Source organism: Balaenoptera physalus (assembly GCF_965194825.1).
Source record: "Balaenoptera physalus genome assembly, chromosome: 2".
NCBI lineage: Eukaryota > Metazoa > Chordata > Mammalia > Artiodactyla > Balaenopteridae > Balaenoptera > Balaenoptera physalus.
This window is the reverse complement of record NC_138883.1, coordinates 5,618,890-5,632,100: the sequence shown is the minus strand read 5'-3', so window position 1 is coordinate 5,632,100 and position 13,211 is coordinate 5,618,890. Positions and strand designations below refer to the sequence as shown.

The 13,211-nt window shown below is 54.9% G+C and overlaps 1 protein-coding gene across 4 annotated transcripts in view; it reads left to right on the top strand.

Annotated features, from left to right (window-relative positions):
* CYP46A1 (cytochrome P450 family 46 subfamily A member 1) overlaps window positions 1-12,139 on the top strand; it is a 32,598-nt gene extending 20,459 nt beyond the window's left edge. For all 4 annotated transcript variants that reach the window (XM_082450299.1, XM_082450300.1, XM_082450301.1 and 1 more), the window contains 8 exons: window positions 1,267-1,417; window positions 1,595-1,657; window positions 3,729-3,801; window positions 6,223-6,307; window positions 6,970-7,080; window positions 10,305-10,393; window positions 11,169-11,235; window positions 11,406-12,139. In XM_082450299.1, coding sequence (XP_082306425.1) covers window positions 1,267-1,417; window positions 1,595-1,657; window positions 3,729-3,801; window positions 6,223-6,307; window positions 6,970-7,080; window positions 10,305-10,393; window positions 11,169-11,235; window positions 11,406-11,576 — 810 coding nt within the window. In that variant the 3' untranslated portion in view covers window positions 11,577-12,139. The remainder of the gene's footprint in view (window positions 1-1,266; window positions 1,418-1,594; window positions 1,658-3,728; window positions 3,802-6,222; window positions 6,308-6,969; window positions 7,081-10,304; window positions 10,394-11,168; window positions 11,236-11,405) is intronic.
* The last annotated feature ends 1,072 nt before the right edge of the window (window positions 12,140-13,211 follow it).

The window sequence follows — 13,211 nt, the reverse complement described above, 5'->3', positions numbered from 1 at the left end:
CTATCGCCTCCTTGTTCCAGGCATGAAGGAAGAAGAAGGGGGAAAGGTGGCACTGTTACCAAACCGAACTTGGGTCTGCTTGCCCACGTGCAGTAAAGCCAATATATTGATACTGGGTTGTGGTGAGGGAAAGTGAAACATTTATTGCAGGGCCCCAAGCAAGGAGTCCAGGCAGCTAGTGCTTAAAAGGCCCAAACTCCCTGCAGACTTTCAGGGAAAGGTTTTTAAAGACGGGTGTGTGGGGGGTGGGGCGTGGGGAGGGTGTGGGTATGTGATTAGTTTGTGGACAATCTTCTGATTAATTGGTGGTGAGGTAATCAGGAGTCAACATCATCAACCTTCTGGTTCCAACCAGTCTGGGGTCTACATGCTGGTGCGCAGCATACAGTTAATTTCTCCCACCTGGTGGGGGCTTCAGTATCTGGAAAACAGCTCAAAGGACATGGCTCAGAATATTATCTGTAGCCCTTGAGGAGGAACTAAAGATCCTTGACTTTGTTTAATAGTTAAACTATTATTTTGTCTTGCTGGACTGTTTTCCTTTCTCTCTGCATTTTATCCCTTCTCTGATTAAATTCACTCTTTGGAACTTGGGGAAGGCCTAGGAGGCTAAGGTTTTTCTATAGACAAGAGGCAGGTGGAGGACATGGGGGTTGGGGGGGGACTGTTCTGGGAAGACCCCATAGAGTCCTGCTCGGCTACAGTAGTTGAGTTGATTCCCAGACAGATTGTCAGGGCCCCCTCCTATTCCCTGGGACTTCAGACTCTGAGCTTAGAGTCCCCTGATGCCACCCCACCTTTTCAGCAGTTAATTTCACTCTACTTCCCTCTGGCTGAAGTTTCTTCCTTCGATGTGATCCTAATTGCCTCCGTCCTTCAGGAATCTCTTCTTATTTTCCAGTGCTCTGTGGTTATTTTAAGGCATCTTTCCCATCATTTCTAGGGATTTGGGGCAGGAAGGGGAAGCCAGTGCTTGGGCTTAGGCCACGTGGCTTGCGGCATCTTAGTTGCCAGACCAGGGATCGAACCCGGGGCCCCGGCAGTGAAAGTGCCCTAACCACTGGACTGCCAGAGAATTCCCCATAGCCCACCATTCTGATAAAGTCTCCTGGCTACTTGATCTTTTCTAGAATGTTCTCACATTCTTCCACCCTCCCAGCTTGCCGGTGCCGCTGTGGATTTCTGACGTCATTTTGGAGTTGGGGGGACAGGGGAGAGGAAAAGTGTGTGTTCTGTCCACCACGCTGAGCTGGAACTCTCATTCAGTTTATGCCGGGGAAGTGGAAGCAGCTTCGCGAGGTCCGGGAGAGCGTGCGTTTCCTGCGTCAGGTTGGCAAGGACTGGGTCCAGCGCCGCCGGGAGGCCCTGCAGAGGGGGGAGGACGTGCCTGCTGACATCCTCACACAGATTCTCAAAGGTGCCAGGGCTCCCTCGAGGGCCTTGGGAGGGCCAGGCAGCGGGGGTGCCCCCTATCAGTTGACTCCAGCTGGTTCTGTCTGGCTCTAGGGGAGCGGGGAGTGGGGAGGAGACCAGGATTCTTAGTGTCCCAGGTGGCATCTACTCCTGGGGCTCTGAGACTCGCCTTGTCTTTCAGCTGAAGAGGGGGCCCAGGACGACGAGATTCTGCTGGACAACTTCGTCACCTTCTTCATTGCTGGTTCGTAGCTTCAGCAGCTACCAAAGGTTCAGAGCTTTGCAGGAGTGAAGGGGGCCGCGGATGGCTTAAACCCTGGCTCAGAGATCTTCTTAGACAGTCTGAGCAGAGTTCTGCTGTGGAACTGGGGGGCTGGGGTGAGGGGAGCAGATGCCCTCTCTCTTAGCTTGGCGAGCCCCAGGAGGCTCTCTTGGTGGCGTCCCACCTGGTTCTGGAGCTGGCGATTGTGAGGATTTGTGAAGCTGCCTTTCTGGGCTCAGGAGAGGTTGGCCACTTGAATTCAAGGCTCTGCCTCACTCAAAATTTATGCAGAGGCCTTCCGTAGACCAGCACCAGAAGATGTGCTGAGCAACTTTATTCATTTGCTCATCAAATATTTCTTGAGCGTTGTCCTTCACGTGGAAGACTTCTCCTCACCCTTCAACAATCCCTTAGGTGTCTCTTCCTCGCGGAAGCCCTCAGGGATTGCCCAGACTCATCAGGCCCCAGTTAGAAGCTTTCCATGGCGCCCAGAACTCCTCTCTGCCCACACATCTCACAGTGTTAAGTCGTATGTTTATTGGTGTAATTCGATAAGGTCTGTCTCCCCCAGCAGATTGCATGCTCGGTGAGCCAGGGGTTATGTTGTTTTGCTCGCCTGTGTATTCCCAGGGCCCAGTGCCATAGGTACCATAAAGATCGGATGAAATGAACGAAGACCAGGCACAGGGAACACAGAGATGAACAAGATGAGGGATACTTCATAGTCTGATGGTGGAGGTGGACAGACAGACAGAATTGCCTTGCTGGGCAGTGGATTTTCAGAGGAGGAAGCCTGCCTCCCCTGCGAGAGGGTCACGAAGGGGGAGGGGGTTTGCCATGTGGACGGCGTGGAAGAGGGCCCTCCAGGTGGGGGTCACATTCACAGATAGCCCGGGAGACCTGGAGCAGTAGGACCGGAGCAGGACTTCAGGGCACCATCCCCCGCGCATGATAAAGTGCTTTCTGAATGAAGGCTGGCTGGTCTTCATGCTGTGAGCCAGGGGCCCGAGTCCTGGATGTGGTTCTTCCATAGGCCGGCTCTGTAGCCTGGGCCTCAGTTTCCTCATCTGTAAAATGGGGATGTCCGTCCAGCCTTCCAGTGGGGGTTTAATAACTCCCCTCATGTCCTCCTCGCAGCCCACCACGAGCCCTGTGCCCCTACCGCAAGGGGCCGGGCAGAGGACAGCTGTGTCTCTCCTCCCGTTGTCCTTTGAGGAAACTGAGTTACTGCTGGCAATGCAGAGCCAGGGCCAGGCTGGGACTTCCGGCCACTTCTGATTCCCCTCCCCGGCCTCCCCTGTGGGGTCCCCTGACCGTGACTTGCCCACATTCCAGCCCTGGGAGCAGCTGGACCTCCTTCCCAGCACCTACTTGCTGGAAGGTGTAGGCCCTTCTCGTGCATTCGAGCAGCCCCTGGGGCCCTCTGGCTGGCAGTGGTTGCCACCTGTTAAGCGCCCTACCCCTTTAGAGGAAAGTGGTGCAACTCGGTTCCCTCCCTGGCCAACTGGGGCGGGGGTGGGGTTGATGCTATCAACTTGACCAGATCCTGCCAGAACCCAGAATCCGCCCTCTCCGCCTGGGAAGTCGGTCCCCGTGATAGGAGATGCACCCTCTCCAGACCTCAGGGGCTGGTGCCCGCAGCTTCATGGGCTTTGGGCTTGAAAGCTTTGCTTGACTTGGGTCCTAGCTCTGTTCCTCCCGCTGTGTGACCTAAGAGGGACACATTCCTCTCAGCCTCAGCTTGCTCTTCTGCAAAATGGGGACGAATATCCCTCCAGGCCAGGCAAGGCACAAGGATGGTTGGAGCAAGGGGCTTTTAGGGTGTGAGACACGGATGCATGGGGCGAAGGCCATTTCTTTGACAACATAGGCGGCACCAGGAATGCGGAGGTGGACAGATGTCTCCCTCGTATCTGTACATCTGGCTCAGCCAAGGGAGAGAAGTGAGGGCTTGAACTACCACCAGGGGCTTGGGGTCTCAGAGGCCAGGCAGGCTGGGCCAGCGGCAGCCCCGTAGGCCTCGTGGAGCCTCCGCTCTCCTCCTTTCCCGCAGGTCACGAGACCTCTGCCAATCACCTGGCATTCACAGTGATGGAGCTGTCGCGCCAGCCGGAGATCTTGGCGAGGTACGAAGAGGGGAGATGGGGGGCTCCCCTTGACGTTGGTGAAGGGGTTTATCTGATGTCTTGTTCCTAGAGGACCACCTGCTCCCATCTCCCATGGCTGAGCCCCCTCCAGTGTGTCCTGCTTCCCTTCACCCCAGGGTCTTTGCACGTGCTGTTCCTACTTCTAGAAGCTCCTCTTCCTGCTTTTCTCCTGGAGAATTCCCACTCCTCCTCCTCCCCCTTCTTCTTCCCCTTCCCCTCCCCCTCCTCCTTCCCCTCCCTCTCCACTTCCCACTTTCTCCTCCCCCTCCTCCTCCTCCCCCTTCCTCTTCCCACTCCTCAAAAGCCTTCTTAGACCCCTGAAGCATCCACTCTGTTTCCCCTCCTAGCCTCCTCCCAGCTCACAGATGCGTTTTCTCCTGGGACTGTTTGCTTTGAGTCTATTTCAGTCATGAAACCAGAAGCTCCAAGAGGGCAGGGACGTGGCTCTTTCCCTCCCAAGATGTACTCAGGGCCTGGCCAGGGGCTGGCACTGAGGACTGAACAGAATTCCAAGCAAAGTGCTGAGGGAGCGCTTGTCTGCACCTGGCAAGACAAAGGAGGGCATCGCTGGGGAGATGGCATTTGAGCTGGGCCATTGGTTTCCTTAAATACAAACAGTGTCCCTCAAGGACAGTTGCACAGACGGGCTGAGCTAAATGTAAGAGCGCTCTGCAAATGCCGCCGACAGGCTTGGGGGTGGGACCTCCGTGGACATGGGGAAGGGTCCACGAGAGCAACGGTTGTCATCACCAGCAGGAAAGGGCAGACTGAACGATTGCCTGAGAATATAACACCGTTGACCCTTGAACGACAAGGGTTTGAACCGTGCGGGTCCACTTACACATGGATTTTTTCCACTAAATACCTGCTACAGAACCACACGATCCGCAGTTGGTTGAATCCGTGGATGTGGAGCCACGGACACGGAGGGCCAACTGTAAAGTTATACTCAGATTTTTGACTGTGCGGAGGGTCGGTGCCCCTAACTCCTGTGTTGTGCAAGGGTCAACTGTAGCTTATTGGTGTTTAAAAATACATAATAGTATTTATTAAAAATTTGGAAAAAAGCAGAAAAGTTAAAATAATGATTATAATTATAATAATAAATCTACCTGTGGTGCCCCCATCCACTCAGTGACAGTTCATGATTAATTACTGAATTTTGCCATGTATATTATCACAGCATTGCCCCACATTTTTGCAACCTCTTCCCAAGTTCTTTTTTTTTTAATATTGTGTCTATGTGTATATATGTATATCATATATATATCATATATAATATCATATATATAATAAAATTTACCATTTAAACCATTTTCAAGTGTACGGTTCAGTGGCATTAAGTACATTCACACTGTTGTGGATCCGTCACCACCATCCTTCACCATCATCCATCCCCAGAACACTTCAGCATCCCAAACGGAAACTGTCCCCGTTAAACACTAAAACTCCTCACTCCCTGCCTGCCTTCCTCCAGCCCCTGGCAACCACCATTCGACGTCCTGTCTCCAGAAATCCGACTCCTCTCGGGACCTCATATGAGTGGAATCATAGTGTATTTGTCCTTTTTGTTTGGCTTGTTTCGCTCAGCATAATGCCCTCAAGGTTCATCCGTGTGGCAGCAAGTGGCAGGATGCCCTTCCCGTTTGAGTCTGAGTGATACTCCCTTGTATGTATGGACCACATCTTGTTTATCCATTCATCCATCAGTGGACACTTGGGTTGCTTCCACCTTTTGGCTATTGCGAATAGTGCTGCTGTGAACGTCGGTGTGTAAATATCTATTTGAGACCCATCTACCCAGAAGTGGGATTGCTGCATCACAAGGTAGTTCTGTGTTTAACTTTTCGAGGAGCCTCCGTGCCGTTTTCCACAGCAGCTGCACCACTTCACATCCCCACCAGCAGTGCACAAGGGCTCCGATTTCTCCACATCCTCACCAGCACTTGTTATTTTCTGTCTTTTGACAAAAGCCCCCGTCATGGGCGGAAAGTGGTCCAGGTCCACCTTTACGGCTGCACATTATTCTAACGGTGCACGTCCTAAGGCTTGTACCTGCATCCCTGCATCGCTCCTTCTGCTGTTTCCAGCTGCTGTGAACCGGGCTGAAATAGGCATCTTTGTGCAAAGACCTTGTTCTGTGGTGGTTTGTTTCCTACAGCCGATTCCGAGCAGCACACACAGCGGGTGAATGTTTTAAGGGCCTGGAGCGTAGTTCCCAGCTGCCTGGGCGTCTGCGTTTGGACATGGAGGTTCCTTCAAGAACGGGGGCTGGGGGGCAATGTGTGCAGCGGGGAAGCCCCAGGCCTCTCTCTTCACGCTTCCTCCCATCCCGCCCTTATTAAAACTAACGTGGGGCATCTCTCCTTGGAGACGAACTTGTCTTTGTCTGACTGACAGGCTGCAGGCCGAGGTGGACGAGGTCATCGGTTCCAAGAGGCACCTTGACTGCGAGGACCTGGGGAGACTGCAGTACCTGTCCCAGGTGTGGGGATGGGGGAGAAGCTTCTGGGCAGAGGTGGGCAATTCATCGACCAGGCCTGCTGCCTCCTTGAACCCTCTAGCACAGGGGTTCTCGAACGTCGCTGCACCTGAGAATCCCCTGGGAGGTTAAAAAAATGCCCATGTCTAGGCTGCTCCAGACCAATGATACTGAGTCGCTGGGGGCGGGACCCAGCATGGCTAAGGCTTCCCAGGGGATTCCAGTATGCAAACCAGCCCAGTTAGTAAAGCCCAGTTAGGCCTGGGTTCCACAAGCATTAGGCTTCCCAGCTGGGGGCCAGGCTCAGCAGAACCCACCTCCAGCCCCCAGCACAGCAGAGGAGGAGGCCTTCCTCGAGCTGCCGGAGTCCTCGGATGGTGGGAGCCCTGGTTTACAGGGAGGCCTGGCTCTGGTCTCTGGTCTGGTCTGGTCTCTGGCACTGTGCCTTTGCACAACCCCTCCTCTGGGCCTTAGTTTCTCCTTCTGTCACATGAGGGGTTGGACACGCAGATGAGGCTGACCTTGCAGGGTTCAGGGACCCAGTTCAGCCATGGGTGCACATTCAGCACCGTGAATGGGAGCAGAGATGTGTCCGGGACATGCTTCTGGCACTTTCCATGGGGTCTCCTGACATCTCTCGTTATCTCCCCGTGTGGTGTCTGCAGGTCCTCAAAGAGTCGCTGAGGCTGTACCCGCCAGCGTGGGGCACCTTTCGTCTGCTGGAGGAGGAGACCTTGATCGATGGGGTCCGAGTCCCCGGCAACACCCCGCTCCTGGTGCGTGGGGGCCCTGCCTGCCTGCCCCCAGCTGGCCAATTCGGGGCTGTCCGCTGAGGTCAGGGACTCCTCCAAAGTCCCTGACCCCGTTATCCTCCCTGGCCGCCCCGTGCATTCTTGTTTGAGTCTTACCATAACCCTGTGATGAATTTTCTCTCCCCACCCCACTGTCCAGTGTAAGATTACAGCGGATGATTCTAAAAGGGAGGTGCCTCATTTACAGCTGAGGCTGCCTGAGGCTCAGAGAAGTTAAGTTACTTTCCTGAGGTCACACAGCCAGCAAGGGGCAGAATGGGATGTGCCCAGTTTCAGAGCTGGCCCAAATTTGCCCCAGTTCCTTCTTTCTCCATGGCCCCTCCTCCCACTGAGGTTGACTTTCTCCCCCCTGTTCTCCTTTACATTTTGTTCCTCTGGCTGTTTCCTCATTCATTCATTCATTCAGGTTCCATTCATGCACAATGACCTCCCCAAACCCACCACCTGCCCCCCAAAACTAGAACGTAACCACCTACATAAGCATCATTCTCCTGATTCCCTCCAAAAGCTGTCACTCTCCTGAATTTTGTGCTTGCCATTCCCTCGCCTTCGTGTGTGTGCACGCCCACACAATAATATGTCCTAGGACTTGCTTTGTGACTCAGTACAATGTCTATCAAGATAGTGTAGATTTCCACATGTGGCTGTAGGCCATCCATTTTCACTGCTGTGTAATATTCTGCCGTGTGAGTTGCGCTATTGCACATCGATTCCGGGGTCAACAGGCATTTGAGAGGCTCCCACTTTGTTGCCATCATGAGCACAGCTGCTGCTGTCAGCTTTCCTGTCCTTGTGTCCTGATGCAATGTGCAAATGTGTTTTTTGGGTGTGTGCCCAGGAGTGGGAGGGCTGGGTTGTAGGACAGATGACTGATCAACTTTATAAACTGGGGCCAAATTATTTTCCAAAGTGGCTTTGCCAGTTCAGACGCTCCCTTGTGGTGTTAAGAGAGAGTCTGTTCCTTATCTGCCTCACCACTTAGTAGGGGCCAATTTCTTATTTTTTGCCAGTCCAGTAAGTGTAAGGAAAGTATTTTGCTGTGGTCTTGATGTGCACTTTCCCGATTACTGGTGAGGTTGGGCAGCCCTACACTGTTTTTCCTCTTCTGTGAGGTGTTTGTTCATTTCCCTCTCTTGGGTCGTTTGTCTTTTCTTATTATTATGTAGAGTTGTCTTTAGAAATTCACGTGTTAATGTTTTATCAGGTAGATGTGTTGCAAATGTCATCTCTAGATACGTGGTTTGTCTTTGTTTTTAATGATCTGACGTTCTTAAATTTTTTAGTGGTTAGTTATCTTGTTTTGTCTTGTTTAAGAAATTCTTCCCTGCTTTGAAGTCAGAAGAGTATTCACTTACATTGTCTTCTACCATTTTACACTTTTGAAAGTTAAGCTCTTATCTAACTGAAATTGATTTTGCCTATGGTGTGAGGTAAGGGTCTGTGCTTGCTGAGGCTACTATTGCAAAGCATCACGGACACAGTAGCTTAAAGAGCAGAAATTTACTTTCCCATGGTCCTGGAGGCCAGAAGTTCAAGATTTAGGTGTCAGCAGTTTGGTTTCTTCTGAGGCCTCCCTCCTTGGCTTGCAGACAGCCATCTTCTCCCTCCATCTTCACATGGCTTCTTCTCTGTGTGTGTCTGTGTCCTAATCTCCTCTTCTTATAAGAACACCAGTCATACTGGATTAGGGGCCCCAGTGACCTCATTTTAACTTAATTACCTCTTTAAAGAGCCTATCTCCAAATACAGTCACATTCTGAAGTTAGGACTTCAACTTATGAATTTTAGGGGGATTCAGTTCAGCCCCAGATAGAACCTATGTTTATTTTTACAAAGGAGAAAGACGTGCTCCAGTCCCACCTGTTGAGTCTCCCTTCCCCAGGGCTCTGCCAAGCCCTCTCCAGCACGTATCAAAGCTTCATCCACGTGTGCTTTTTTTTTTTTCTTCTTTTTTTGGCCACAGCATGCAGGTTGTGGGATTTTAGTTCCGAGACCAGGGATCGAACCTGGGTCCTCAGCAGTGAGAGCGTGGAGTCCTAACCACTGGACCGCCAGGGAATTCCGTATCTGTACTTTTTTTTTTTTTAAACATTCTGCACCAATACCACCTGCCTTAATGACCATCTCTTCAGAATGCCCTTACATCTGGCAGGGTGAGGCCCTGGGGCGACTCTCCACCCATGTGTGCAACCCCATGGACCTTGAGTGGGCAGACCCAGGCTCTAATCCCGGCCCTGCTCCCTGCTGGCTGGGTTAACTCAGGGAAGACCCTGAACCTCCAGGCCTCAGTACCATCCTTGTAAGATGGGGATAATGGTACCTGAGTCAACAGGATAATACAGGATAATGTACATCACGTGTCTGGCAAAAACCCCTGGCACATATTAGGCGCCCTTTGCTGACCTTAGACCCCTCCTGGTCTTATGCTCCCACTCAGCTCCAGGTCCCCCCTCCAGCCCTGGATGCCCTGGGCTCTTACACAGAGAACCAGGGGCAGCAAGGGCTTGGGGAGACACTTTGTGCAAAGGTCAGCACCCAGGGCCCAAGTTATGGGGCATGAATGGCCCCTGGGGGCCGGGGCATGGAGCATCAACTTCAATCAGGAGGCGCCAGGTGTGCAGGTGAAAGGCTAGTGGGGGCTCTGCGGCTCCCCCACCCCCGCCCCGCTGAAGCAAGCCTTGTGCTGAAGAGAAACTTTGAATAATAACAGCTCTCAGGAATCTAGAGAAAGATGGCCTCGCAGCAGACCTGAGTTTGCATCTCATTTTGGCCGCTTACTTGCCAGGTGACTTCAGGCTAAGTCATGAACCTCTGAGCCTCAGTTTCCTCATCTGTAAAATGGGGATAATTGTAGCTCCCCCATAGGGTGAGGTCAAGCATGGGATGATGTAGCATGCCCAGCTGGTTGGCAGCATATTGGGCTGCCCCCTTTCTTCCTCTTAGAGACTTTTCAGGGGCCAGTGGAATTCCGCACTGGTCCAGATGGCCAGGTGGAGAGATGGCCAGGTGGAGAGATGGGTGGGGAGATGTGTGGGTGGGGAGATGGGCAGGTGGAGTAGAGCAGGGGTGGGGAGTGCGGGAGGGGGTACTCTGCTCCGAGTCTCCCCACTGGGTGACTGCAGCAGGTGGGGGAGGTGCGAGGGGACCCATCCTCGGAGCCAGAGACAAGCAGATCCTCTGCCCGGCAGTTCAGCACCTATGTCATGGGGCGGATGGACACATACTTTGAGGACCCGCTGACTTTCAACCCAGATCGCTTCAGCCCCAAAGCACCCAAGTAAGTCTCTCTTCAAACTGTCCACAAGTGGAGACCTGGTGGGAGGATGGTCCCCGTGGCCTCTGGTCTGAGCTGCCTGTGCTCACTGAGCCTACATAGCCTTCCAGATCACTGCGAGGGAGTTGTGAACCCCACTCTGCCCCCATTTACAGGGAGGAAATCACGGCTCAGAGAGGTTAGGTAACTTGCACAAAGATGAACAACCAGGAAGGGGCAGAACCAAGGTTTGAGCCCAGCTCAGACTGGTTTTAAAGTCTGTGCTCATAACCAGTCCCTTATACTGGGAAGGCCTGTGACTTGGGCAAGTGACTGCATCCCCGCCCCCCCACACCTTGATGCTCTTATCTGAGAAATGGGAACACCGACGGCTCCCTCTAGAGGTGGCTGTGGGAGTGAATGGTTTCAAGTACTGAAGCAGTGGTGGGGAGGAGAGCCAGGCTCAGGGGACAGACCCTGAGTCCAGACCCAGACTGCCCAGAGCTGGGCATGCGACCGGCTGAATAAGTGGAGTAAGTGACGTAGGACCTTGGGGGTGTTGCTTTGCCTCTCTGAGCCTCAGTTCCTCCATCTGTGAAATGGGAATAATAACAGCTCCTTCCGGAAGGCTCAAAGGAGGATAAAATGAGACAATGCTGACCCAGAGCTTAGCCGAGTCAGCTGTTGATGTCTTTAGCGTGTTCGAAAACCAGCCCTGGCCCAAAGCCGGTCATCACAAGGATGGCTTTGTCACGACTGTCGCGGGGCTGCCTCCTGACGCCTCTCTCCCCGCACGCAGGCCGAAGTTCACCTACTTCCCATTCTCCCTGGGACCCCGCTCCTGCATTGGGCAGCAGTTTGCTCAGGTAGGGGGCCAGCGCTGGGGTTTCTGCCCAGAAGTGACTGTGGGGTGACGTCTTGTCCGGGAAGCATTTCAGAGCCCTGCTGGGGGCTGGGGACCCAGGCAGCTGTGGCATTTGCTGCTCATTCCCTCATTCATGCCACTGACCCCCCCACCCCGCCCCCCCGCGCACAGATGGAGGTGAAGGTGGTCATGGCCAAGCTGCTGCAGAGGCTGGAGTTCCGGCTGGTGCCCGGGCAGCGATTCAGGCTGCTGGAGCAGGCCACGCTCAAGCCGCTGGACCCCGTGCTGTGCACCCTGCAGCCTCGGGGCTGGCAGCCCGCGCCCCCGCCCCCGCCCTGCTGAGGGCCCTCGGGCAGGACTGGACTCCTCCGCCAGGGCCGCGCCCACGCTGTTCCCCTGCCCTCTTCCCCGGGAGCGCCCTCCACACTGGCTCCCAGCGGGTCCTCTGCCCACCGCCCCCTGCTTCACAGCCCTGAGAGCTCCCCGTCCCCTGCTAACTCCGCTGCCCTTCCTGGACCAGCGCCTGCCATCTCCCAGCTGCCGCCCAGATGTGCTGTTGTCTCCCCCCACCCCTTTACACAGGCCACGCCCTCTGCCAGACACCCTAACTCTTGCTCACTCCCTAAAGCCCTCTTCAGGTGTCACCTCCTCCAGGAAGCCCCCCTTGCCACCCCCCGGCTGGGCCAGGGCCCCCTCCTCTGTGCTCCCTTGGCCACCTGTGCTACCTCTAGCACCACACTGACCACACTGTATCATGAGTGTCCTTCGATGTGACCAACTGCCCTGCCAGGCTGTGAGTGCCTCAGGGGCAGGGTCTGCGTGTGATTCACCTCTGAGCCCCCTGTGCCCACCCAGGGCCTGGCACAGAGTCGATGCTCAATAAATAAATGTGTTGACTGCATGAATGAATGGCCAGACCAGGCCAGGGCGCTCTGGCCTCCGTTTTCTCATCTGCAAAATGGGTGCCTTGTTGAGGCTGATCTCCCTAAGGGCTGATGCAGCTCTGGAAGCTGCCCCTGGAGATGCCCAGACAATGCCACGTCGGGAGAAGACGGCCCAGGTTCCCACGAGGGCCCCGTGTTATGTGCAAGGCCATGCTCCTGGGGGGTGAGGCTGGGACAGTGGGCAGTTTTGAGAGCTTGATTTGAGAGGGTCGGGGGCCCTGGGGCCTGTGTGGTCTAGTCTACTCCCAACAAGGCCACTGACACTCCAGAGGGCCTCACATAGGCTGGAGCCCCCAGGATCTCTCTTGGGGGCAGCTTGGTGGAGCTGAGTGTGGACGCCTGGCCTCACACCCACTGCACCTGTGCACCTGCTGGCACAGGGCTGTCCCTCCTGACCTGGGCGGAGGAGGCTGCTGGGGCCCAGGTGCTGAGACTGTAACCCTCGCGGCGGTGGGCGGGTGAGGAAGCCGTCCCTTCCTCCTCGGGGCTGAGGGGTGGCCGAGGGGCAGGAAATACGGGACCCGCCGTGTCCTCTGGGCCTGTCCAAGGGGAAGGGCCTGTTTCTCCTTCAGCACTCGGGAGTTTGTCTTCATGCAGGAACAACTGGCCCGCTGCCTGGGGTACGTGGGCCGGACAGGCCCCCCCACCATACCCGAGAGGGCACAGATGTGGCCTGGCCCCTGCTGTACGGCGGCTCCTCAGCCCTTGCTGCAGTCTTGAACGACAGCCCCGAGGGGTCTTCCCAGTTAGCAGACGAGGAAACTGGGGCTCAGGGGAGGAAGTGGCATGCTCAGCACAGGTGGGTGTTCCGCCCTAGGATGGGGCTGCGTTCCCAGCCCAGGCTGGACATGGGGTCCCACGAGGGTGGTCGCATCTGAGCCTCTGGGCGAGGCGTCTGGCCTCTGGGGCGCCTCTGTAGCTGCAGATTCCTTGCTGAGTGAGGGCCCTCCTGCTCCCCCAACCCCCGGACTGACCTGAGCACTCGGCTGGGCCCTTATCCAGCTACGCCCCACCCTCTCTGTTTCCATCTCCC